This window comes from Megalobrama amblycephala, linkage group LG2 (assembly GCF_018812025.1).
Source record: "Megalobrama amblycephala isolate DHTTF-2021 linkage group LG2, ASM1881202v1, whole genome shotgun sequence".
Taxonomy (NCBI): domain Eukaryota; kingdom Metazoa; phylum Chordata; class Actinopteri; order Cypriniformes; family Xenocyprididae; genus Megalobrama; species Megalobrama amblycephala.
The window spans coordinates 61,496,582-61,524,524 of record NC_063045.1 but is presented as its reverse complement, the minus strand read 5'-3'; the positions used below and the strand labels follow the sequence as shown (position 1 = coordinate 61,524,524).

At 32.5% G+C, this 27,943-nt stretch overlaps 1 protein-coding gene across 4 annotated transcripts; it reads left to right on the top strand.

Moving 5' to 3' along the window:
• Positions 1 to 189: 189 nt before the first annotated feature.
• Positions 190 to 27,307, top strand: nup155 (nucleoporin 155). Of its 4 annotated transcripts, none has more exons than XM_048181349.1 (34): positions 190 to 343; positions 838 to 1,004; positions 1,807 to 1,944; positions 2,284 to 2,380; positions 2,456 to 2,526; positions 2,715 to 2,807; positions 5,710 to 5,973; positions 6,050 to 6,123; positions 6,204 to 6,295; positions 7,438 to 7,535; positions 7,617 to 7,885; positions 9,910 to 10,080; positions 10,160 to 10,270; positions 10,348 to 10,442; positions 13,091 to 13,176; positions 13,297 to 13,359; positions 13,669 to 13,819; positions 13,915 to 13,981; positions 15,746 to 15,864; positions 15,948 to 16,051; positions 18,177 to 18,310; positions 18,425 to 18,616; positions 19,859 to 19,997; positions 20,084 to 20,219; positions 20,325 to 20,478; positions 21,423 to 21,527; positions 21,611 to 21,765; positions 21,918 to 22,047; positions 24,325 to 24,438; positions 24,514 to 24,634; positions 24,711 to 24,821; positions 24,918 to 25,054; positions 26,273 to 26,379; positions 26,456 to 27,307. In XM_048181349.1, exons 2-34 carry the CDS (start codon positions 863 to 865, stop codon positions 26,592 to 26,594), a joined length of 4,179 nt encoding a protein of 1,392 aa, XP_048037306.1. In that variant the 5' UTR covers positions 190 to 343; positions 838 to 862; the 3' UTR covers positions 26,595 to 27,307. The 4 variants fall into 4 exon arrangements, with proteins under 4 accessions (XP_048037306.1, XP_048037305.1, XP_048037308.1 ...); XM_048181348.1 differs by having other exon boundaries at positions 5,707 to 5,973; XM_048181351.1 differs by lacking the exon at positions 13,297 to 13,359.
• Positions 27,308 to 27,943: the final 636 nt, after the last annotated feature.

The following is a 27,943-nucleotide window of genomic DNA, read 5'->3' as shown; positions in this document are numbered from 1 at the left end:
TAATATGTCAAAATACATTTTTAATGTATCTGCAAGCTTATTTATCTTCAAAAAAATATATAGACTTTAAATGAGTAAATGAACACGCTTTCTGCCCTTTTTAAGAGAAAATAGACCAACTTAAATTATTGAACAATCTTATCTCAATAATAAATATTAATTTTTCAGGAGAAACCGCTGACTTTTATTTTGAAATGCGTCAGTGTGTGTTTGTGTGGTTTCGGCGCGCTTCACTCACTGCCGCAGTCGCACGCGCTTGGCGGGAGTCACTGAAGTCCACAAACTCACTTTCTTCTTTCACTTTCAGCTGATATTTTATGAATATAATTTTTCAATCAAAGAGGTGAGTTTATTTTAGTTTGTGTTTAATCAGAGCTCAAGTGACGCTGTTTAGAGAATGTCTGTATTTTGAGTTAGCAGCACGGCTAAAGCTACTCAACATGTTGTGTTGTTAAACTTCAGTTAATCAAACATGTTTATTTCCAAATCGGGTAAATTAAAGCACATTGTTTGTGTATTATGTTTGGATATGGCTGTTATTACAGTCGCATACTATATAAAGAAATGATTTCGTGATGATGTCAAACACACGACTCACTTTAGTTATTATTTACTTAAACATTTTATATTTTCTAGGTTATATAACAGAAGCAGCTTCACATATTAACATATAATCTTCATTATGGGTTCAATGAATACAAATCTTACTTGAAAGAATATTTTTTCCCATATATATATATATATATATATATATATATATATATATATATATATATATATACATACATGGTAATATGTATGTATTGTAATACTAATTTCATTGTTCTTCCATCTCAGGTGGTTTGTGTAGTCTCCAGTGATCATGCCGTCCAGTCTGGGCTCCAGTAGTCCAGCTGCAGTTCTTCAGGAGGCTTTGGAAAACTCCGGCCGCTTGATTGACAGGCATCTGCAGGAGGACCGTTGTTTCCCAGACCTGTCCGAGCTCCTCAATGTCCCGTCACATAGTAAGAGTCGATGTTCTTCCTGTTAAACTGCCTCTTGTTAAAGGGTTAGTTCACCCAAAAATGAAAATAATGTCATTTATTTCTCACCCTCATGTCGTTCCACACCCGTAAGACCTTCGTTCATCTTCAGAACACACATTAAGATATTTTTGATGAAATCCGATGGCTCAGTGAGGCCTGAGCAATGACATTTCCTCTCTCAAGATCCATTAATGTACTAAAAACATATTTAAATCAGTTCATGTGAGTACAGTGGTTCAATATTAATATTATAAAGCACCAAAAAAACAAAATAATGACTTATTTAGTGATGGCCGATTTCAAAACACTGCTTCAGGAAGCTTCGGAGCATTATGAATCAAATCAGCGGTTCGGAGCACCAAAGTCACGTGATTTCAGCAGTTTGGCGGTTTGACACGCGATCCGAATCATGATTCGACACAAAAGATTCATAACGCTCCGAAGCTTCCTGAAGCAGTGATTTGAAATCGGCCATCACTATATAAGTCGTTATTTTGTTTTTTTGGCGCACCAAAAATATTCTTGTGGCTTTATAATATTAATATTGAACCACTGTACTCACATGACCTGATTTAAATATGTTTTTAGTACATTAATGGATCTTGAGAGAGGAAATGTCATTGCTCAGACCTCACTGAGCCATCGGATTTCATCAAAAATGTCTTAATTTGTGTTCTGAAGATGAATGAAGGTGAGTAATTAATGATGTTATTTTCATTTTTGGGTGAACTAACCCTTTAACACAATGCCTGTTAAGACTCTTGTGTCTGGTGTTTGGCAGATATGCCGTCGCTCTCAGGAATGTCGGACATGGATTATCCTCTGCAGGGACCGGGTCTGATCAGCGTTCCGAGTCTTCCCGAGCTCAGCACCATCCGCAGGGTTCCTTTGCCCCCAGAGCTGGTGGAGCAGTTCGGTCGTATCCTACCATCCAAGCGCTTAGTTTTACAATAATCTCTGCAAACAAAGTGTCAATTAAAGTCACCCTGAAATCATCAATTTATGGAATATTGCAGTATTTATCATTGTTTTGAATTCATGTTCCTCATCTTCCCCTCCGTCTCTTCTCTGATGACGAGGGCGGGGCAACCTGTCACTCACATGAGATCCACCAATAGCAAACCACAACCATCCAATCAGTTCCACACAGACAAAATCAAGCCCCGCCCTACATTTGTTCTTGTTTGCGAAGCCTGATATGTGTCACTATATTGAGTTTCATTAAGTTGTTTGCAATGCCTTAATTGACACTTAACAGATATGCAGTGCAACTGCATGATGGGAGTTTTCCCTGAAATCTCCAGGGCGTGGCTTACTATTGATAATGACATTTTTATGTGGAATTATGAGGATGGGTGAGTATCAACAGATCGGATATCAGTTCGATATTTCAGATACGTGACGTTCATAGAGATTTCTGTGTTGTTCAGGAGTGATGTGGCGTATTTTGACGGCCTCAGTGAAACTATACTGTCAGTTGGACTGGTCAAACCGAAGCCAGGTGAGTTAGTTTTCTGATTTAGTGCTCGCCCTCAGAAGTAGTTAAGAATATTATGGATTGATTATTACCTGTAATGCATTGCAAGATTTCCTTGTGGAGATTCTTAGTTTTCATAATTTGATGTTTTATCACTGATTGTGTTTGTATTATAAATGTTGAACTGATGTGGGTAATCTTTGGTGTTACAGGTATTTTTCAGCCTCACATCCACTTCCTGTTAGTGTTGGCCACACCGGTGGATGTTGTGATCCTGGGATTGAGCTTCCCAAAAGTCCAGACAGGTGAGTGTTGTGTTTGGATTTGATCAGCGTTTGCGTGTGTGTTCACTAAAATCATATCTTAAAATATATATATGTGTGTATATATATATATATATATATATATATATATATATATATATATATATAATTAGAGACATGTTCAGACTTCAACTTATACATACTGTGTGTGAAGAAAATCACTCTTGTGTTGAATTTTAATGCATTAACAGTTTAAAAATAGTGACGTTAAAGCAGGCTCTTTTTGATCCTATGAATCACCCGTAGTTCAAGCCAGGTCTGCGTTTTTTTTGTTTTTTTCCTACATCAGATATTATCTGTAGCGCCTCCCATCCAATAATCACAAAAATCTTTGTTACTTCTGATAAAAATGAAAGTTTCAGTTTTCAAATTCTGTCCATTTTATCATGAAATTCAAACAATAAATGGCGTTCAATACAAGTTATATCTCCAAAAACATGCATGATCATTAAAAGGTATGTTGAAAGATTAGTCACTTACCGGATGTATCGTGTCTCATGTTCACTTTATTAAAGGGAAGTTCACAAAAATAAATGGTTTATCGTTACCCCCAGCGCATCCAAGGTGATGACTTTGTTTCTCAGTAGAACACAAATGATGATTTTTAACTGCAACCGTTGCCGTCTGTCAGTGGTATAATGCAAGTCAGCGGGAACTTGGAATATAAGAGTAAATAAAGCTTGCTTAGACAAATCAAATTAAACCCTGCGGCTCGTGACGACACATTGAGTCTTAAGACACGAAACGATCGGTTTGTGTGAGAAACCGAACAGTATTTATATAATTTTTTACCTCTAATACACCACTATGTCCAACTGCATTCATCACTCGATTCATTTGGTCTGATCGCGCTCTGACAGCGGCAGTGATGTCTCACGAACATACTTCAATGAGAGCGAGACATCACTATATTAGACATAGTGGTGTATTAGAGGTAAAAAAATGATATAAATACTGTTCGGTTTCTCGCACAAACCGATCGTTTCTTGTCTTAGGACATCAATGTGTCGTCACGAGCTCAGGGTTTAATTTGGACTTGTCTAAAAGTTTTATTTACTGTTATGTTCCCATTCACTTGCATTATTTGATGACAGACGGAACGGTTGGAGTTAAAAATCATAATTTGTGTTCTACTGAAGAAACATAGACAACTACATCTTGAAAGATATAGTACAACTTACCGGAATGTATCATGTCTCATGTAATCACTTTATTAAAGACATCAATAAAACAGCTTGTGAACAATGTCAAATTTACCTCAGGAATGTTTTCCAGTGTTCACAGTTCCTTGGCTATCAATATATAAAAAACACTAGAGAGGAGCTTATTTACTCTTAATAATTATGTTTGTGTAAATTTGCCATGAAGACAACAAGTGCTTATGAAACTACCTTTTGTGATACTAATACAAACGTTTCAGTGTTTATTCGAGTGTAATTATTATATCTGAAAATAAACAGCAGCTGAATATAATACCTCTGCGGTTAATTGTATCCTCTAATATTATAGTGTATGAAATGAGAGGTTCCCTGTATAATTTGCAACATTATTTGGGAGAGATTTTTTTTCCTTAAGAAAAACCAAACTATTGGTATCGGCCGATATCATTCTGAATAATCGGCAATCGGTATCAGCAGAGAAATTTAGTATCGGTGCATCTCTTTTTATATATATATATATATATATATATATATATATATATATATATATATATATATATATATATATATATATACTAAATTATAATAAATACTAAAAATTATACTAAATATACTCAATTTTCTCTCTCTCTCTCTCTCTCTCTCTCTCGGTGCATCTCTATATATATATATATATATATATATATATATATATATATATATATATATATATAAATATATATATATATAAATAATAAAATAATAATAATAAAAATATTATTATTTTTATTTTTTACTGCAAATAAGAGCAAAATCAATTTACAAACAATAGGACAAATACATGTTTCACTTTTATTTAAAGGGCTAGTTCACACTATTTACTGATAATTTACTCACCCCTATGTCATCCAAGATGTTCATGTCTTCTCTTGAAATGAAGGTTTTTCAGGAAAACATTCCAGGATTTTTCTCCATATAGTGGACTTCACTGGGGTTCAACGGGTTGAAGGTCCAAATGTCAGTTTCAGTGCAGCTTCAAAGAGCTCTACATGATCCCAGACGAGGAATACGAGTCTTATCTAGAGAAACCATCAGTCATTTTCTAAAAATACTAAAAATTTTATACTTTTTAACCACAAATGCTCATCTTGCACTGCTCTGTGATGCTCCACGCATGACGTAATCATGTTGGAAAGGTCACACGTGATGTAGGTGGAAGTACCGATCCAGTGTTTACAAAGCGAACGTCAAAGACTAAATCAAATTTCTTTACAAAAAAAGGTAAAACAACAATGTTGGATGATTTTGAAGTTGGAGAAAATGAGTTTTTCATCCTACCGTGGTTTTTCCATGACCTTTCCAACATGATTATGTCACAGAGCAGTGCAAGACAAGCATTTGTGGTTAAAAAGTATATAATTTTTTATTTATTTTTTTAAAAAATGGCCGATGGTTTCTCTAGATGAGACTCTTATTCCTCGTCTGGGATCATGTAGAGCTCTTTGAAGCTGCACTGAAACTGACATTTGAACCCGTTGAACCCCAGTGAAGTCCACTATATGGAGAAAAATCCTGGAATGTTTTCCTCAAAAACCATAATTTCTTTGCAGACAGTATATATCGCACACCCTAGATATGAGGATATATTTACATAAATGTTAAAGCAACATCTTTATTGAGATTCACTTTATATCATCGTCACAGCCATAGTGTTCACACAGGATTTATTCTCAACCCTCCAGCAGGTTTGAATGACAGCATGTCAGGAGCCATGCAGCTTCTGCCGGATCCTCTCTATTCCATCCCCACGGATAACACCTACCTGCTGGCCGTCACCTCCACGGACGTGGGCCGGATCTTCATGGCGGGGAAAGACGGCTGCCTGTACGAGATCGCCTATCAGGCTGAAGCGGGCTGGTTCAGTCAGCGCTGCAGGAAGATCAACCACTCCAAGAGCAGCCTGTCCTTCCTCATCCCGTCACTGCTGCAGTTCTCCTTCTCTGAGGACGGTAGGAACGTCATTCAGCAGATGAACATTGTGCTTTCGTGTCATGTTTCTCATTTGAATCTCGTCGTTTGTTGCAGATCCCGTCGTCCAAATTGCTGTTGACAATTCACAGCACATTTTATACACGCGCTCAGAGAAGGGTGTTCTGCAGGTGTGTGCTCTGATAATGAATCACATGCTGTGGTGTTTACGGTTTTGAGTGGCGTCCTAATGTGTTCTCGTGTCCGTCAGGTGTATGATCTCGGCGCTGATGGGCAGGGAATGAGTCGAGTCGCCGCCATGTCTCAGAGCTCCATCGTCTCGGCAGCTGGAAACATCGCCAGGTAGAGCTTCGCCTGCGCTTTCTGCGTGGATGTGCATGTAGAAATATTTTGGCTGATAAATAGATAGCTGATAACCAATTTGAATGATAAAATAAGGATCAATATATTATCTTTAATATGCATTTTTGTAAGTATTAAAAGTATTCATTTGTTTTTATTAACTTATAATTGTACATTTATTTTTTTATTTTATAATAATTTCATTAATAGTATTATTTAAATTGATTTTAATACATGTAAATTTTCATCAAATCAAATTTTTTGTAAGTATTATAAATATTCATTTGTTTTTATTAATTTATAATTGTACATTTTATTTTATAATAATCATGATATTATTAATAGTATTATAATGTTATATAAATTAATTTTTAATACTTGTAAAAATATTTAATATAAATAAGTATTATGTTCATTTGTTTTTATTAATTTAAAATTGTATATTTATTTTTTAATAATAATTATTGATATTATTAGTAGTATTATAATGTTGTTTATATAAATAAATCTTTGAATGTAAAAAAAAAATTATACATTTTTGAAAGTATTATAAGTATTCATTTGTTTTCATTAATTTATATTTGTACTTTTTTATTTTATAATTATTGATATTAATAATATTATAATATGTTATATTAATTAATCATCATCAATAATGTTAAAAATAATTATTAACATTATATATAATTAATAATAATTAACATTATTTTAATATTAATAATATAATAATAAATTTAAAAAATAATTGGAAAAATAATAATTACATTATTTTACTAATTATTAATATTTTATTTTTAAAATAAATCATTAAATAATAGATGTATCTTTATCTTTTTTTAAATGTATTGCAAAATACTAATATTGGTCAAAAACGATATGGTCACCGATATATAGTGCACTCCCTACATTATATTATTTTAGTAATTATTATTAATAATATTAGTTTATTTTTAAAATAAAATATAATTTTATTATTAATAATAAATGCATCATTATCCTTAATAAATGTAAAATTAATTAAATTGATCATATTGCTTTACACCGATATGATTACTAATAGTGTTTTTCTTGTTAAATTGTAATTCACCTGTATAATGCATTTATCATTATCATGTTAATGTGTCATTGCATCATTTTTGCAGGACGATCGATCGCTCCGTGTTCAAACCCATCGTTCAGATCGCAGTTATCGATCGCTCCGAGTCGTCAGACTGTCAGCTGTTGGCCGTCACTCATGCTGGTATGAACACATCATTTATAAATGCAGACTAATGAAGCATTGATCTGTGTACATATAGTTGTGTTTCTGTGTGTTGTGCAGGTGTGCGTCTTTACTTTAGCACCATCCCTTTTGCTCCGCCCAACGCCAAACACGTCCCGGCCCGGCCCTGCATCCTGGCGCTGGTGCATGTGCGTCTGCCGCCCGGATTCTCTGCGTCCTCCACACTCCAGAAACCAGCTAAAGTACACAAGGCTCTGTACAGTAAAGGTGTTTTGCTGATGGCCTCGTCTGAGACGGAAGACAACGATGTTCTGTGGTGCATCAACCACGATTCATTTCCATTTAAAAAGCCCCTCATGGAAGCGCAGGTCAGGTTGATTTTACTATTTTGCAAATGACTGAGCAGTACAGCCAAACTAATTTCCCTATTTTAAAAAATGTAGCCTTATATGGTAACAAAATGTAAATGGAAAAAGAATGACAGACCGTTTAGGCCAAAGTAAGGGTGGGCGAACATGAAAATCTTTCATTATTTTATCTTCGTTATTAAAAATAAGAACAAAGATGCACATTACAAATACAACGTAAAATATACAAATGAAATAAACAGTGCTTTTATTTTTTTCACAGTAGGTGTATTTAATAGCATTCAAGCAAGAAATTTAATAAACAAATGTAAAAATAAAACACTACATAGACTTTACTGTGTAAATTATATATACATTTATTCTTATTAAAGTTATTGGGTGAAGAGCAGTAAGTGATTTTCTCTCTTTTGCTGTTTAACATTAATGACAAGGTTTATTAGGCTGCTGTCCCTTTAAGACCGCATGCACGGATCTAATATACAGTCACGCATCTGGTTTTCTGCCAAACCTTGTGTATATTTACCGGTTTAAGCACAATAAGACACTATAGATAACTTAGTTCAGTACTCACACGGGCTGTTAGTGTGCGCTTCGGGTGTATGCTGTCAGAAAAGCACGTGTCAGAACAGTGTGCGAATAAAAGACGGCTTAAAACGCATGCAAATACTAAACTTTTGTGATTGTGAATAACTGCTGTGTCCCGTGAGCATAACCCTACCTCTTTGTTAACATGTGATGTGAATAAATGTCACGTCGTTCAGTATGTCTAAAGTCCTTAAGTCTTAAATTCAGATTTATCAAATTTAAGGCCATAAAAAGTCTTAAATGATATAAGAAAATTCTTAATTATCACTTTAAGAGGTCTTAAATTCTGAAGACAGAAATCAGCAATCGCGATATGACTTAATGTGAATATTAAACCATATTAAAGGTGCAATATATAATATTTTTGCAGTAAAATATCTAAACCACTAGGCCAGTGTTATATATTTTGTTCACTTGAGTACTTAGAATATTTGTAAATCGTGAGAAAATTGCAGTTTTAAACTTGTTAAACTCAGTTTCAAACTTGCCGTCATCAAGCTATGCCTTTGTTTTGAATAGACCTCTAGCGACCTCTAGTGGACAGAAAATATTACATAGTGCACCTTTAAGTAATATTTTAAATTAATATAAATATAATGCTTTTTAATTTTGACATCCTTTTTCTTTAAAAAAAAAAAGTTAAAAAACTGAAATGTTAGGTTTGTAATTTTTTAAACCTTTTTGTTTTTGTCTATCTGTATGATTTAAACTGTAAATTTTGTTTAAATTGTCTTTTTATGCTTTGACTTGATCTTTCTCAACCCTGCATACAGTATTAATTTAATTTGTGCAGGTCTTAAAGTCTTAAATTTGATTTAAAAACCATGCAAATAACAATATAGTTATAAGAAAACCATAGTTTTACAATATCTACAGCAACTGAGAATTGTGGCATTGCATACAAACCACAGATTAAAAAATGATGAAATAAAAACAAACACAAACTAATAAAAACAATAGAAATAGAAATACATATATGCAATATGTTATAACTCTATGGAGGAAAAAGTACAAGCTAGGGATGCACTGATATGAAAATTTTGATAACCGATAATTATTTATATTTGAAAACCGATATATTGGCCGATAAATCTACATCCAAATTTTTATGTAATTTTTGAGAGCCTGATGATTACAAAAACAAAAGTCATGTCCTAAACACACAATTATAATGTTCTCATTATAATATTTTGGAGCCGATATAACGAACTCTCGCTGCACATGTTGCACTGAATCATATTTCAATGATATTTCAAGTAATTCAAAGTCATCATGGCAGACAGTTTTGCATCTGAAGGAAATAATCCATTATTTATCATCTTTAATATTTCAGCCAAATTTTCTTATCTGGCCGATAATGATGACATTAAAAATGTTACCGATATATCTTGCATTAAGATGCCGCTCTGACGCCCATGTTTTTTGTCTTGTTCCTTCAGATGACGGTGAATGTGGACGGTCACTCGTGGGCTCTGTGTTCAATCGAGGAGACGAAATCTCCCAGAATCCTCACTCCTCTGAATAAAGACCTCATTCCGGTCACTGATTCTCCTTTAGTGGTTCAGCAGCACAACATCCCGCCCCAGAAATTTGTTCTCTTGTCCGCTCAGGTGATTTATCTTCCCGTTGATGACATCCGTGTGATATCCTTCATGTTCTTCTTCTTACTGTTTGCTTTACCGTCTGCAGGGGAGTCACATCTTCCACAAGCTGAGGCCGGTGGATCAGTTGCGCCACCTGCTGGTGAGCAGCGCCGGAGGCGAGAGCGAGGAGATCGAGAGGTTCTTTAAGCTGCACAGGGTACGTGTCGTCATGCTTATTCTTTTAATATCGTGACATTATTGTGTTTGATAATAAATATTCACCTCTCTTCACAGGAAGAGCAGGCGTGTGCCACGGCGCTCATCTTGGCCTGTTCCACCGCAGCGAGTGATCGAGAGGTGTCTGTATGGGCCACTCGAGCCTTCTTCAGGTCAGATATGCAATGTTTCTTAATTTTATATGGCCAACAAAATCGTCATGGAAGTATTGTAGGGCCCTATGAGTTCCGCGATGCAGAAAACGCGGACGGAATCGCGGAATTCAGTCATAAAAACGGAATTTAGTGTATAACGCGGAATGTCACGGAATTTGTCAAATTTTTGATGAATTTAAATCAGGTCAGTACACTTAAATCAAATCGCCATACAGACTAGTGTCCGTGAATATTAGACCGCAGAAAGACATGAATCCTGCATGTCTGTGTGCCTCTGAATGATGCAGAAACGTGGGTTCATTTACCTCACACCGCCGCGCACGCACGCTGAAGCACGTGCGACGCTCGCGGTGTTTTCGTCCTCTGTCGCCTCACTATATGAACGCATGAATTCATCTCCAGAGCCGCTCTGAAAGTCACTTCATCAGCATTTAACCGCTTCGTTTGAGAAAACTACCGTCATAAACACAGAGAAACTCAAAGCTCTAGGCAAACCGTCAAAATAAAAGTTCGATTTAACTTGACAAACATATTACTGTTGTACAGTAGAATTTAGATAAATTAATTTAATAATAAATTATTAAAACTATATTTTTAAGGAGTAATCTCAGTTTTTCTTCCATGTTTTAATTTTAACGGTAAAGCTCTGTTGTGCAGCACATTGTTTGACAAAAAAGTTTAATTTCATGATTAAAAGATAAATTAAATGGTATGCGTTCATTTGATTGCCGGAAAAATTAAAATACACAACAGAATTTCTGAAAAAACTAATAATTTCATAAAAATATATATTTTTTTTAATTAATAAATATTGTTGTTTTTAATAATTCAATTAATTAGACTTGCTTTTTGATTAATAAAATGTAATTAAACCATTAAAATGGAATCCAGAAAACAGAATTTGATGATAAATAAAATTTGAGGGGAAAGAATAAAACGTATATCATAGGGCCCTAAAAAATTTATTTTATTTGTTTTGTTAAACTTTTAAAAAATTGTTGGTAAATTGGACAAGATTCATCTTTTTAATTAATTAGACATGCTTTTTGATTACTAAAATTTAATTTAACCATTAAAATGGAGTAAAAAAAAAAAATGGAAGAAAACGAAATCCAGAAAAATTAAAACGGAAAAAAAAACGGAATTTGGTAAAAAAATAAAATAAAATAAAAATTTTAAGGGGAAAGAATAAAATGTATATCATAGGGCCCTAAAATATTTAATTTTTTTTGTTAAACTTTTAATAAATTGTTGGAAAATTTGACATGCTTTTTGATTACTAAAATTTAATGTAACCATTAAAATGGAATCCAGAAAACAGAATTTGGTTAAAAAAAAAAAAAAATTTGAGGGGAAAGAATAAAACATATATCATAGGGCCCTAAAAAAATAAAAAAAATTGTTAAACTTTTAATAAATTGTTGGAAAATTTGACATGCTTTTTGATTACTAAAATGTAATTAAACCATTAAAATGGAATCCAGAAAACAGAATTTGATGATAAATAAAATTTGAGGGGAAAGAATAAAACGTATATCATAGGGCCCTAAAAAATTTATTTTATTTGTTTTGTTAAACTTTAAAAAAATTGTTGGTAAATTGGACAAGATTCATCTTTTTAATTAATTAGACATGCTTTTTGATTACTAAAATTTAATTTAACCATTAAAATGGAGTAAAAAAAAAAATGGAAGAAAACGAAATCCAGAAAAATTAAAACGGAAAAAAACCGGAATTTGGTAAAAAAATAAAATAAAATAAAAATTTGAGGGGAAAGAATAAAATATATATCATAGGGCCCTAAAATATTAAATTTTTTTTTGTTAAACTTTTAATAAATTGTTGGAAAATTTGACATGCTTTTTGATTACTAAAATTTAATGTAACCATTAAAATGGAATCCAGAAAACAGAATTTGGTAAAAAAAAAAAAAAATAAATAAATAAATAAATAAATAAAATTTTGAGGGGAAAGAATAAAACGTATATCATAGGGCCCTAAAAAAATAAAAAAAAATTGTTAAACTTTTAATAAATTTGACATGCTTTTTGATTACTAAAATTTAATTTAATCAAAACAAAATTTAAAATGGAGTCAAAAAAAATTAAAACCAGAAAAAAACGGAATCCAGAAAAATTAAAACGGAAAAAAACGGAATTTGGTAAAAAAAAAAAAAAGTAATAATTTGAGGGGAAAGAATAAAATGTATATCATAGGGCCCTAAAATATTTTAATTTTTTTGTTAAACTTTTAATAAATTGTTGGAAAATTTGACATGCTTTTTGATTACTAAAATTTAATTTAACCATTAAAATGGAATCCAGAAAACAGAATAAATAAATAAATAAAATTTTGAGGGGAAAGAATAAAACATATATCATAGGGCCCTAAAAAAATAAAAAAAGTTGTTAAACTTTTAATAAATTGTTGGAAAATTTGACATGCTTTTTGATTACTAAAATTTAATTTAACCAAAACAAAATTTAAAATGGAGTCAAAAAAAATTTAAAAACAGAATCCAGAAAAATTAAAACGGAAAAAACATAATTTGGGAAAAAAATAAAACGGATTTCATAGGGCCCTAGTATTGCGAGTATTTATACGTTGCTCAGCCTGATTTGACGTTTTGAGGTGTTTCTATGCAGGTACGGTGGAGAGGCTCAGATGCGTTTCCCATCTGCCATCTCTGCACCCAGTAACGTCGGCCCGCTCTTCAGCTCTCCTGTACCAGGTGAGAAGCAATTCAGCATGCCACACAATAATCTTGTTGTAACCATTAACCATGTGGAATCACACACTAGAAGCTGTGAGTGTTGACTAATGTCTAATCTGTAGTCTGCTGTGATTGTAGGATCCCCAATGCCTGTCGGCAGCCCCCTACCAAACCCCAGTTTTCTTGCCACACCTGCCCCAGGTATAAAACTTCCCCTCAGACAAGTGACCGCTTCACTAATCAGTGTGTACTAGTAGAGCTGATGTTAAAGATGATGTTTTTGGGCAGGTTTTCATATTATTTTCCTCATTGTTGCAGCTCCTCTCTTCCCAGTCTGTCAGTAACGCTCCTGTCTGTCTCTATTCCAGGCCCATAATGCATCTTTTTGTTGTCTTTTTCGTAATATTTTGCATGTTAATGTAAACAAATAATCTAATGTAATAATATTACAGTCTAATAATCCAGTCAGATCCTGCTCTATATTGTTTTTAAATGCGTTTGACTCATCAGGCATGTTTCCGCCAACCATGTCGACCCCTTACATCTCGGCTACTCCCATGAGCCCCGGCGGTGGCGCTCTCGCAGCTATGTCTTCTGGACCTGAGGTCATCTTCTCCGGAAAACACAACGGCATCTGTATTTACTTCACACGTATACTGGGGTCAGTCAGACATTATGACGTTATGAATGTTCATAACCGTCTGTTTGGACTGATTCTTTAATAAAGACTTGCTTTATGTTGACGCTTTGAAACAGGAACATCTGGGACGGGAGTCTGTCGATGGAGACCATCATAAACAAAGGCAGCCAGACTGTGTCTTTTGTGAGTAATGACAGATTTTGGAGTATTATTGCATATTTGTAAAATGTATTTTGTCTTTATCTATTTTCTAATTATGTGACAGATTGTGAAGCAATTTTACAAAAACGTTTTTATTTATTTGTTTTTATTTAGTATTTATTTATCGTGAGTAATGACAGATTTTGGAGAAATTTTACAAAAATGCTTTTGCTTTTATTTAATTTGTTTTAAGTTTTGTTTGTAATTGACACTTTGGATTTTTACAAAAAAAAATTTGTTTAGTTTTTACATTCTTGTAAAAATTTGTTTTTCTTTATTTTATTTTTCTTTATTTTTTATAAATTTTTATTGTTAGTAGTGACAGATTTTGAAGAAATTTTACGAAAACTTTTGCTTATTTGTTTTGTTTATTGTGGGTAATGGCAGATTTAGGAGGAATTTTAGAAAAATGCTTTTACTTTCATTTATTTAATTATTATTTATTTTCTGACTGACACTTTGGATTTTTACAAAAATACTTTTTTTATTTTATTTTGTTTAAATGACAAAGTAATGACAGATTTTAGAGTTTACATTTTTGTAAAAATGTGTTGTTTTTCTTTTATTTTTCTTTATTTTTTTATTAATTAATTTTTATTGTTAGAAGTGACAGATTTTGAAGCAATTTTACAAAAAATTTTGTTTATTTGTTTTGTTTATTGTCGGTAATGGCAGATTTTGGAGAAATTTTAGAAAAATTATTTTACTTTCATTTAATTAGTTATTATTTATTTTGTTTGTGATTATTGGCAAATGTAATTTTTTACAAAAAAATGAATTTTGTTTCATTTATTTTATTTTGTTTTTGTTCATTCTGTTAATTGTGAGTAATGACAGATTTTATAGTATTTGTACGTTTTTGTAAAAATGTGTTTTATTTATTTTGTTTTTATCTATTTTAATTTTATTGTTAATGACAGATTTTGGAGAAATTTTACACAAATGCTTTTTTTCTTTGTTTTGTTTTGTTTTTATTTATTTATTTTCTTGTTGGTGATATTTTAGAGCAATTTTACAAATGCTTTTTGTTTTGTTTATTTATTTTTTTTGTTGTTTATTGTGAGTAATGACTGATTTTTAGAATATTTTTACATTTTTGTAAAAATGTTATTTATTATTATTATTTTTTTGTTTGTTAATTAATTAATTTTATTTGTTAGTAATGACATTTTGGAGAAATTTTACAGAAATTGTTTATTTTATTTTATTTCGTTTTTGTGATCGACAGTTTTTGGATTTTTACAAATTTTTTTTATTAATTTATTTTGTTTGTTTATTTTATTGTGAGTAATGAAAGATTTTGGAGCATTTTTACTTTTCCGCTCCGCTTGCGTTCCAGATTTTTGTAGTGCATCACTTCCAGCAACTTTTAGCCAATCAGAAAAGTTCTCTGCCTGTCAATCATTGTGTGCATTTAGGTTCAGTTTATTCTCGCGTAGCCAGATGTTCAGACTGACGGCAGAAGCTCTGGACTCCATCACAGCTTTCCCAGAGGCCATGTGACTGACATGTTAAAGAATCACAAGTCGTTTTGTTCTGCGTCAAGTTTAGAGGCGTGGAAATGTAACGGCGGCGTCCCAACAATAACAGACCGGCGTGTGAAACTCTTGGACGTGTTTTAAAGAGGCTATACTGTGAACTTTACCGGGCGTGACGTCCGAGTCTGAGGTTGACACGTCTTTGGTGTGAAATGTGTGACATCACAGCACCTTTTCGTGTGATTCATTGATGTTGTTTGATGTTTAGTTGGAGAGTACGGCCACTTCCTCTGATCTGGAGCTCGTCCTAATGGAGCTTCAGGGTTTGAAGGAATTCCTGGACAAAAACTCCCAGTTCAGTCCGACTTCTTCTCTGGGTGTGGCCAAGTAGGTCCCCGTCACTTCCTCATGTTGTAGTAATGCCTGTTTCTTGTAGCGATGCGGTTTTCTAACTGATTTGACCTCTGCAGTTTCAGCTCACCAGCAAACCTGCAGCAGAGACTTCTGGGATTCATGCGTCCGGATGGTTCCAGCTCTCAACAAGTACAGCAGGAGCTTCAGAGGAAGTACCACAGTGAGTTTTAGTGTGTACTGGTGATGCACGATATATCGGCCACCATATCAGTATCGGCCGATATATGTTCATTTTTAATGTTATCGGCGCGATAAGAAAATATGGCCGATATATTAAAGTCGATAAATGATGGATTATTTCCTTCAGCTGAAACACTTCAGAGTCACACTGTTCGCCATGATGCTTGTGAATTGTTTGAAATATGATTGGAGACAATTAAAAAAGGAAAGTACAGTTAAGTGCAACACGTGCAGCACATAAAATTATAATTAGATGAGTAAAGTTTGACATACTTTGATCTGAAAGTTTAAAATAATTTTGAACGTCTTGAAGTTGAAGGTTTTACATTTTACTAGCATGTTTTAGCATGTTAACATGGATTAGTAGGTTGTTATCATGATTAGCATGTTATTAGCATGAATTAGCATGTTTACCAACATGTTTTAACTTTTTGCTAGCATGTTTTAACACATTCCTAATTAACATGTTGTTAGCATGATTTAACACACTGGTAGCATGAATTAGCATTTTGTTAACTGGATTTACCACATCGGTAACATGAATTAACATGTTGCTAGCATGTTTTGGCACATTGTTAACGTGAATTAGCATGTTTTAACACATTGTTAACATGAATTAACAATTTGCTAGCATGTTTTAACATGTTGCTAGGATAAACTAGCATGTTTTAACACATTGTTAACATGAATTAGCATGTTTTAACATTTGCTACCATGTTTTTAACATGTTGCTAGCATAAACTAGCATGTTTTAACACTTTTAACATGAATTAGCATGTTTTAACACATTGCTAACATGGATTAACATGTTAATGTTTTAAAACATTGCTAGCATCATTTAACTGTTAGAATGAACATGTTTTAACACAACTGCCATGTTGCTAGCATGTTTTACAACATTGCCAGCATGATTTAACACTTTGTTAACTTGTTAGTGTTTGAACACATTGTTAGCATTAATTACCATGTTGGTAACATGTTTTAACACATTGCTAGCATGATTTAATACTTTGCTATCATGTTGTTAGCATGTTTTAGCGTGTTAATAGCATGAATTAGCACGTTGTTGTTGTTGTTTTTTTTTTTAGCATTTTGTCCTAGGATAGTCATTAAGCTTTGTTAGTGTTAACTTAAATACTAATATAAATATTGTTTTGACACATTACTAACATGAATTAGCATGTTTTACCACATTTTTAACATGAATTAACATTTTACTAGCATGCTTTAACACATTGCTGGCATTATTTAACACTTGTTAGAATGAGTTAACATGCGTAGTCTACATGTTTTAGCACGTTGCTAGCATAAACTAGCATGTTTTAACACTTTGCTATCATGAATTATGTTGTTAGCATCTTTTAACATGTTAATATGAATTAACATGTTGCTGACATTTTTTAGCACATTGCTAGCATGATTTAACTGCTAGAATGAGTTAACATTTTATTAACGTTTTAACACAACTAGCATGAATTACCGTTGTTAGCATTTTTTTAACACATAGTTAACATGAGTTAACATGTTTTAACACATTGTTAACATGATTTAATGCTTTGTTAACCTGAATTACCATGTTGTTAGCACGTTTTAACAAGTTGCTGGCATGAATTAGCATGTTTTAGCACATTGTTAGCAGGAAGTACCATGTTGCTAGCATGTTTTAACAAGTTGCTGGCATTAATTAGCATGTTTAAGCACATTAACATGAATTAGCATTTTGCTAGCATGTTTTAACACTTAGCTAGCATTAATTATCATGTTACCATCTTGTAATGTTAATATGAATTAACATGTTGATAACATTTAACACATTATTAGCATGATTTAACACTTTGCTAGTATGAATTAGCATGTTGCTAGCATGGTTTAGCGTGTTAATCACATGAATTAGCGTGTTGCTATTTTTTTTTTTTAGCATGTTGTCCTAGGATAGTCATTAAGCTTTGCTAGTGTTAGCTTAAATACTAATATAAATACTAAAATACTATTTATATTAATACGAGTCTTTTATAGTACAAAGGCTTTGACCAATAATCAAATATAAAGAATTATCGGTATCGGTGCGTCCCGATGTTCACCATCTTCTCACGTTTGTTCCTCAGCCGAGGCTCAGGCGTTCGAGAAAGCGTCTCTTCAGGCCATGCAGCAGTTGATTCATCGCTCCTGTCAGACGCTGGCGCTCTGGAAGCTTCTGTGTGACCATCAGTTCAGCCTCATCATCTCTGAGATGCCCAAGGTACGACACATAGTGAACTCTAGTGACTATTGATAACGATTTCTATATCTAGACTTTTATTTTGAAGGGTTTCCGTTTCTATCATTTCCCTCGCTGGTTTTCTTCCCCTCTCAGGAGTTTCAGGATCAGATTAAGGCCGTGAGTTTTAAGGACGTGGTTGTTTCTGGGCGCGAGCTGACCGGCGCTCTCGTCACCGCCCTCATTAACGTGTACATCAAAGACAGCGCGTCTGTAGACACGGTCAGCGCTCACCTGAGAGACATCTGCCCTCTGCTGTACAGCAGTGATGACAGCATCTGCTCGAAGGTACCTGAGATTCTCACACTCCACTGAGACACACACACACTACACACACACACACACTACACACACACACTACACATACACTACAAAAACACTACACATACACACTACACAGATGGAAAAATAACTGGTAGCTGTGGGGAAGGAATCACAGTTTTGTTTAGTTAATTTATTTATTATTTATTTTATTATTAGTGTTTTCTTTTTTAGTGTATGTATTTATTGTTTAGTGGGTTTTTTTGTTTGTTTTTTGAAAATTTATTTGGGTTTATTATTTGTGTTTTTAGTGTTTTATATTTTTAATTGTTTAATTTTTTTTTTAGTTATTTGTAGTGGGTTTTTTTTATTTAAATTAATAACTTTAAAATAAAAATAGTTTAAATTAGTTTTTTCGTTTTATTTACATTCGTTATTTTTTGTGTATTTATACTTTTTTTTTTTTTTTTATTGTTTTTTTATTCCAGTTTTTCATTTTATTTTAGTTTATTTTTTATTTACATTTGTGGGAAAGGAATCGTTTTTTAGTTAATTTATTAATTTTGGTGGGGGGGGTTCTTTGTTTTGTTTTTAGTGCACATATTTATTATTTATCTTATTTTTAAGTATTATTTATAAATTTTAGTTTTTATTTTAGTTTTTTGGTGTGGTTTTAATTTCTATTTAATTTATTTTTAGTTTCTTCATTTTATTTATTTATTCAGTTATTTTACGTTTTTGTTTATCTATGTTTTTTCATTTTTTTATTTATTGTTTTCTTTTTATTTCTTTATTTATTCTAGTTTTTTTATTTTTTATTTACATTTGTGGGAAAGGAATCAGTTTTATTTAGTTAATTTATTAATATAGATTTTTTTTTTTTTTAGTGTGCGTATTTATTATTTAGCTTATTTTTATATATTATAAATTTTAGTTGTTTTTTTTTTTAGGGCGTTTTTAAATTATTTAATTTTTTAGTTTTGGGTTATTTTTTTTTTCGTTTTATTTACTTTCGTTATTTTCTTTAGTTGTTTTTGTTTATCTATATTGTATTTTTTAATTTTTTTTTTTTTTTTTTTTTTTTTTTTTTTCATTTATTTTAGTTTTTTATTCACATTTATTTAGTGAAATAGTTTGATTTTTATTTATTTAAAAATACCACTGATCTTATTTCCACTTTGGTTTCCATGTTCAATTCTTTTGTTACTTTTGAAATTAAAAATACAGAACTGAAGGTCTTTGTATGAGAATCTCTTTCCCTCCTCACAGGCCAATGAGCTGCTCCAGAGCTCCAGACAGATCCAGAACAAGCTCGATAAGGAGCGAACGCTGAAGGAATCCCTCCGCCTCTATCAGCAGATCAGCCATCATACAGACCTGCCGCTCGTCTGCTCGCAGTACCGGCAAGGTGAGCGTCTGAGCGGATCTGCTTTAAATGCAGAGGAACTGAGCGATCTTTACATAACAAACTGATCCTCTTCTGCTCCCGTTCAGTGCGCTTCTATGAGGGCGTGGTGGAGCTGTGTCTCACAGCCGCTGATAAGAAAGACCCTCAGAAACTGGGGCCGCACTTCTACAGGAACGGAGAACCGGAGGAGGACTCCACCGGCCAGCAGGCGTGCCAGGAGAGGTCAGTACACACGTATATACATCATATAGGATCCTAAGGTGCTCATGTGGAAGTTGCAGGTTCGAATCTGGTCATAAATAAATCATTTATTACTTGTTTGTCCAGACTGTCCTGTTATAAATGCATCACGGACACCATGCAGGAGTTGGTGAATCAGAGTAAAGCAGCTCCTCAGTCTCCCAGTGTCCCAAAACAGCCCGGACCGCCCGTCATGACCTCTGACCCCAACATGTTGAGCAATGAGGATGCTGCCGCCCATGTGAGTTACATGCCACCTGCTAGAGTTTAAACCTGTTTGATGCAGTGTTATTGAGGTTTTCTATTATAGTACTACTTTATATTTTGATTTGGCCTTTTTTTTTTTTCATTAGGTGGTAATTTTGCTATGTGCTTTTGTCTTTTTACTGTATTTTTTGTATTTTTATTTAGCTTTATTTCAGTTAGTTGCCAAGGCCACATTTCTAATTTTTTATTTTATTAATTAACTGAAACAGGGGAAAAAACTTTTGAAAAACTAAATAAAATGTAAAAATAAAAGACAAAATGTGTACAAAACTATAACTAACATACTTGGTAAAATAACAAATTAAACTACATAATTTGATTAAATATAATAAAACTATAACATTATTTAGTACTTCAACTTATTTGACTTATTTTAGCTTTTTTTTTAAGTTGCGTTTTATTTTTTATTTAGCTTTTTTATTTATTTTTGGTGTTTAGTGTATCTATTTTGTGTTTTTAGTTTTCATTTAATTTATTTTTATTATTTACTTATTTATTTTTAATTCATTTATTTATAAATTTATTTAGTTTTTAATTCAGTTTTATTTGAGTTTTTTTTATTTGTACATCTATTTATTCAAATGAAATAAAAAATATGACCTTGAAAAACTAAATAAAATCTAAAAATAAAAGACCTATGTGTACAATAATAAAACTAACAAAAAGACTTAATAATAAAAAAAATAATAATTTGATTTTGAAAAGTAAATAAAAACCAAAACTGTAATAAGCTTGTTTAGTACTTTAACTTATTTGAATTATTTTCAAATTATTTTATTTCACTTGCTTGCTTATTTTAAATTTGTTTTTCATCTAGTATTTCTTTTATTTTATTTTCACCCTTTACTTCAATGAAAGAAAACGTTTTTTTAATAGCTGTAGATGAATGAACAGTAACAGCACTGATTGTTCACACAGTTCGAGCAGATGCTGGGTCTTGCTCAGAGATCTCAAGACGAGCTCTTCCACATCGCTCTCTATAACTGGCTCATTCAGGCCGATCTTACCGACAAACTTCTGGAGGTATGACAAATATGATGCAGAGTTTTGTAACATAGCTTAAGGTCTTGCTCTGAGTGTTAAGGACCCTTTCTCCTCTGGTCCAGGTGAATTCTCCGTACCTCGAGGATCATCTGATGCACATGATCAAACAGGACCAGAGTAAAGTGCGTAACATGGACCTGCTGTGGCGATACTACGAGAAGAACAGAAGCTTTGGCAAAGCGGCGCACGTGCTGGCGCGACTGGCAGACATGCACAGGTATCGTGTTGGTTAGCCCCGCCCTCTGAAATCTAATTGGTTCATTTAAATATTGGTATTTCTGTTTTTTACATTTGTATGAAGCCTCAAAGGTTCAGTTTGCCTCATCCTGGTGGTGTCGAGTGTTTAATGTTAGTTCTGTGTGCGTGCAGCACTGAGATCTCTCTGAAGCAGCGTTTGGAGTACATCTCAAGGGCCATCCTCTCCGCCAAGAGCTCGTCCTGCGTGTCTTCACTGGGAGCCGATGGAGAGTTTCTGCATGAACTGGAGGAGAAGATGGAGGTAATGACACAGAAGCAGCTGCTGATGACCACCTTTCAGTCAGAATTGCTAAATATAAAGTTGCAATTGTGCGATAGTCAAAATGGCAAATTATAGTCAAAATCATGAGTTATAAAGTCAAAATTTCAAGTTAAGTCAGAATTGCAAATTAGTCAAAATCGCAAGTTATAAAATCAAAATTTCAAGTTAAGTCAGAATTGCAAATTAATCACAACTGTGAGTTATAGTCAAAATTACCTGATACAGTCAAAATTGCGTGATATTGTCAAAATCGCAAATTATAGTCGAAATCGCAAGTTATAGTCAAAATTGCAAATTAGTCAAAATCGCAAATTATAGTCAAATTGCGAGTTATAAAGTCAAAATCGCAAATTATAGTTAAAATCGCGAGTTATAAAGTCAAAATTGCAAATTAGTCAAAATCGCAAATTATAGTCAAATTGCGAGTTATAAAGTCAAAATCGCAAATTATAGTCAAAATTGCGAGTTATAAAGTCAAAATCGGAAATTAGTCAAAATCGCAAATTATAGTCAAAATTGCGAGTTATAAAGTCAAAATTGCAAATTAGTCAAAATCGCAAATTATAGTCAAAATTGCGAGTTATAAAGTCAAAATCGCAAATTATAGTCAAAATCGCGAGTTATAAAGTCAAAATCGCAAATTATAGTCAAATCGCGAGTTATAGTCAAAATCACAGATTATAGTCAAAATCGCGAGTTATAAAGTCAGAATCGCAAATTTAGTCAAAATCGCGAGTTATACAGTCAAAATAGCAAATTATAGTCAAAATTGTGAGTTATAAAGTCAAAATAGCAAATTATAGTCAAAATTGTGAGTTATAAAGTCAAAATCGCAAATTATAGTCAAAATCGCGAGTTATAAAGTCAAAATCGCAAATTATAGTCAAATCGCGAGTTATAGTCAAAATCACAGATTATAGTCAAAATCGCGAGTTATAAAGTCAGAATCGCAAATTTAGTCAAAATCGCGAGTTATAAAGTCAGAATCGCAAATTTAGTCAAAATCGTGAGTTATAAAGTCAAAATAGCAAATTATAGTCAAAATTGTGAGTTATAAAGTCAAAATAGCAAATTATAGTCAAAATTGTGAGTTATAAAGTCAAAATCGCAAATTTAGTTAAAATCGTGAGTTATAAAGTCAAAATCGCAAATTATAGTCAAAATCGTGAGTTATAAAGTCAAAATTGCAAATTAGTCAAAATTGCGAGTTATAGTCAAAATCACAGATTATAGTCAAAATCGCGAGTTATAAAGTCAAAAACGCAAATTTAGTCAAAATCGTGAGTTATAAAGTCAAAATCGCAAATTATAGTCAAAATTGTGAGTTATAAAGTCAAAATCGCAAGTTATAAAGTCAAAATTGCAAATTAGTCAAAATTGCGAGTTATAGTCAAAATCACAGATTATAGTCAAAATCGCGAGTTATAAAGTCAAAAACGCAAATTTAGTCAAAATCGTGAGTTATAAAGTCAAAATCGCAAATTATAGTCAAAATTGTGAGTTATAAAGTCAAAATCGCAAATTTAGTAAAAATCGTGAGTTATAAAGTCAAAATCACAAATTATAGTCAAAATTGTGAGTTATAAAGTCAAAATTGCAAATTAGTCAAAATTGCGAGTTATAGTCAAAATCACAGATTATAGTCAAAATCGCGAGTTATAAAGTCAAAAACGCAAATTTAGTCAAAATTGTGAGTTATAAAGTCAAAATCGCAAATTTAGTCAAAATCGTGAGTTATAAAGTCAAAATCACAAATTATAGTCAAAATTGTGAGTTATAAAGTCAAAATTGCAAATTATAGTCAAAATTGTGAGTTATAAAGTCAAAATCCCAAATTTAGTCTAAATCGCAAATTATAGTCAAAATCGCGAGTTATAAAGTCAAAATTGCAAATTAGTCAATTGCGAGTTATAGTCAGAATTACGTGATATAAAGTCAGAAGTCGCAATTCTGAGAAAAATGTCAGTCTTTTTTCCCCTCAGAATTGGACTTTATAACTCGCAATTCTGACTTTATAACTGGCAGAATAAGAAAAGAAGGCCGAGTTGCAAGATGTAAACTCGCAATTGTGAGAAAGTCGCAATTACCATTTTAGGTTTTTCATTCGGTGGTAGAAACAAGCTTCCATACTCCGTAAACATTTAGATTTAATTTATTCCTTAATTTTCTTTACTTGGCCTTTAAAGGTCTTAAAACAGTCTTAAATGTACCGTCATGAATACTGCAGAAACCTGTAATGCTGCTTTGATCCTCCAGGTGGTGCGGATTCAGGTGCAGATCCAGGAAACCCTGCGCAGACAGTATTCCCAGCATCCCTCTGTGCAGGGAGCCATTACGCAGCTGGACTCTGAGCTCATGGACATTACCAAGGTAAGTGAAGGTGTTTGAGTCGCTCACAGGTGCTCCTCCTAATCTAAACATTTCCTCTGCTGTTTTCCTCTGTAGCTGTATGGAGAGTTTGCGGATCATTTCCGGTTGTCGGAGTGTAAGCTGGCTATAATTCACTGTGCGGGACATTCGGATCCGATCCTGGTGCACTCGCTGTGGCAGGAGATCATTGAGAAGGGTAAGTCCTCTCCGGGCAGGTCGTCTTCCTGTGTTCGTGTGGATCCGTGTGTCTGATGGCTTGTTTTGTGTTTCAGAGTTGAGCGACAGTGTGGCCATGAGTCCGGCGGACCGTATGAGAGCTCTGAGCCTAAAGCTGGTGTCGCTGGGGAAGTTGTACGCTGGGACACCACGATACTTTCCGTTAGGTACCGTTTGGCTTCCCTGATCCGTGTGATTGTGGAGCTCAAGTGATTTTTCTCTTGTTTATAATCTAATCTTCTGCTGTTTTATGTGATCTTCAGACTTCCTGGTGAAGTTTCTGGAACAGGAAGTGTGCCGGTTAAACTGGGACGTGGGCTTTGTCACCTTCACCATGCAGGAAATTGGAGTTCAGCTTCCGCGGATGCTGGAGGTCTATGACCAGCTCTTCAAGACGAGGGTACGAGAACTGAGTGGAAACTACTGTGGCATTTAGATTAGACGGGCATCTCACCCACTCAATATCTCATTTTCCCATAATCCTCTCAAGGATTAAGTGTACTTATTTATTTACCTTTTTTTTTTTTTCTTTTTTTTTTTTCTTTTTTTGGTTTTTTTTTTAATTGATTTATCAATCCATGATCCTCTTAAGGACTGTTTTAGTGTATTTATTTAATATTTAAAAAAAGAAATATTTTATTAATCCATAATCCTTTTAAGGACTGCTTATTGGTAGTTAAATATTTATTTACTTAAACATTTATTATTATTTTTTTTTTATGAATCCATAATCCTATTAAGGATTTTTGTGCACTTATTTATTTATTTAATATTTAAAAAAAATATATATATATATTTTTTGGTATTTTTTTTATTTTTTTATTATTGATTTATTAATCCATAATCTTAAAGATTGCTTAAGGGTAGTTATATATTTATTTACCTTAAATTTTAATTTATTTATTAATTAATCCATAATTCTCTTAAGGACTGTTTAGGTATGCTTATTTTTTTTATTTAATATTTTTTTAAAATAAATTTTTTAATTAAAAAAAAATATTAATCCATAATCATATTAAGGATTGCTTAACGGTAGTTATATATTTATTTACTTAAACATTTCTTTCAATTATTTTTATTTTTATTTTTTATGAATCCACAATCCGATTAAGAATTGTTTGTGTACTTATTTATTTAATATTTTTATAAAATATATTTTTTTCATTTAGTTTTTTTTATTTTATTATTATTGATTCATTAATCCATAATCATCTTAAGGATTGCTTAATGGTAGTTATATATTTATTTACTTTAAAAACATATTTATTTATTTATTAATCCATAATAATGATTGTTTTTGTACTTATTTATTTTCATAATTTTTAAAAATTGTATTTTCTTTTTTTTTATTAATCCAAATTCTATTAAGGATTGCTTTGCAGTAGTTGTATATTTATTTAAAGTAGTTTTATATTATAGTTATATACTATATTTATTAATTTGTTTTATTTTTAAAAAATTATCTATTTTATTTTACTTTTTTACTAGCCCTGTAAAATGTGTAAAAAATAAAAAAACACAAAAAAAACAAGCGTTGATTCTTGCATCCAAATCATCATTTTGAGTTTGAGACTTAGACTTTTTTGCAGCAATCGATCATTTCTGTGTTTCTCTTTAGGACCCGTGTTGGCAGCGCCTGAAGAAACCCCTTCACCTGGTCCAGTGCATCCATGTGCTCCTGTCGGGATATGTGGATGATCCCAGCCGTGTGCCCACCTATGACAGGTAAACATCTTGTCCTCCAGATCTTTTATGTATTTCATATTTTGCCTTCATTCACTCACTCTGGGGTTCATTGCAGACGGAGGTTTACCAACGCTTGTCTGGATAATATCTGTGGTTATCTGGTGGAGCTGCAGTCCTTGAGTCCGAACGCTGCCCTGCAGGACATTATACGCAACTTTAAATCCCTTCAGGCCAAACTGGAGAAGCTCCATTGAGGACAGTGAAGGTCACTGACCTACTGTGAATGTTCTGTTCTCGCTGTCAGCATGTAAGAGTTTGATGGACATCCTATACTACAGTAGCCTGATGCATCTCATCACACCAGGTCTTCAGTCTTTATAGTTACAGCTCACTTTGTGCCAGAAATTTAATGTTCACTCATCCAGCCATGGAAATGCCCAACGGACAGCCAAAATAAACACTTCAGATGTCTGTTCTTTGGTTTGCAGAAGTTTTTGTGGTCCTCAGTGCTGAGAATTCCAGATATGAGGGTGTTGAATACATTTTAATTTCATATTTAGAAATCTTGCTAAATCATTTGTCATGTTTATGGTTAATAACTGGTATCTGTACAGTATTTGTTCATAAACTGTCCCATGAGGCACTTATTCTAGATATTTTCTACTGATAAAACACTTTCTGAAAGTGCGGTAACATTTTTATTTGTGCAAACTTTGGATAAATGCTGAGGATAAAGCAGGCCCACTGAAATATTCACCGTATCTATGGCAAATTTCCCATGAATTCTGTTTGTTTCTTCTGAAAGGAAGCATCATGCTCTTGTGCGTTTTGTACTAGCAGGGGACTGTTTTATGAAAAGGACTCATTTTTATGAAAGTCTGAATCGTTTTCAACCATTCTTTAGTTTTGTGTAATATCTGTATGGCAGTGATTTGAAAATAATAAAAGAAAGATTTGTTTTAAATTACAATTGTGTAAAATTTATAATTTTCCAAGGAATTGTTTTAGCATATTTCTGACAGGTAAGCATTTTTAAAAATTTGACTTTATTCTTTTTAATTTACACAGTATATATATATATATATATATATATATATATATATATATATATATATATATATATATATATATATATATATATATATACACAGTACAGTCCAAAAGTTTGGAACCACTAAGATTTTTAATGTTTTTAAAAGAAGTTTCGTCTGCTCACCAAGGCTACATTTATTTAATTAAAAATACAGTAAAAAACAGTAATATTGTGAAATATTATTACAATTTAAAATAACTGTTTTCTATTTGAATATATTTGACAAAGTAATTTATTCCTGTGATGCAAAGCTGAATTTTCAGCATCATTGCTCCAGTCTTCAGTGTCACATGATCCTTCAGAAATCATTCTAATATGCTGATCTGCTGCTCAAGAAACATTTAATGTGTACAATTGTACAAAATATTTGTGTACAATATTTTTTTCAGGATTATTTGATGAATAGAAAGTTCAAAAGAACAGTGTTTATCTGAAATCTAATCTTTTGTAACATTATAAATGTCTTTACTGCCACTTTTGATTGATTTAATGCATCCTTGCTGAAAAAAA

What these genes read in the sequence shown, in the direction of transcription:
- nup155 (XM_048181348.1), top strand. Translation starts at nt 863, where the DNA reads ATGCCGTCCAGTCTGGGCTCCAGTAGTCCAGCTGCAGTTCTTCAGGAG. An exon ending in GCTGGTGGAGCAGTTCGGTC is followed by an intron (nt 1,945 to 2,283) that starts GTATCCTACCAT and finishes GACACTTAACAG; the next exon opens with ATATGCAGTGCAACTGCATG. An exon ending in TACTTCACACGTATACTGGG is followed by an intron (nt 13,820 to 13,914) that starts GTCAGTCAGACA and finishes GCTTTGAAACAG; the next exon opens with GAACATCTGGGACGGGAGTC.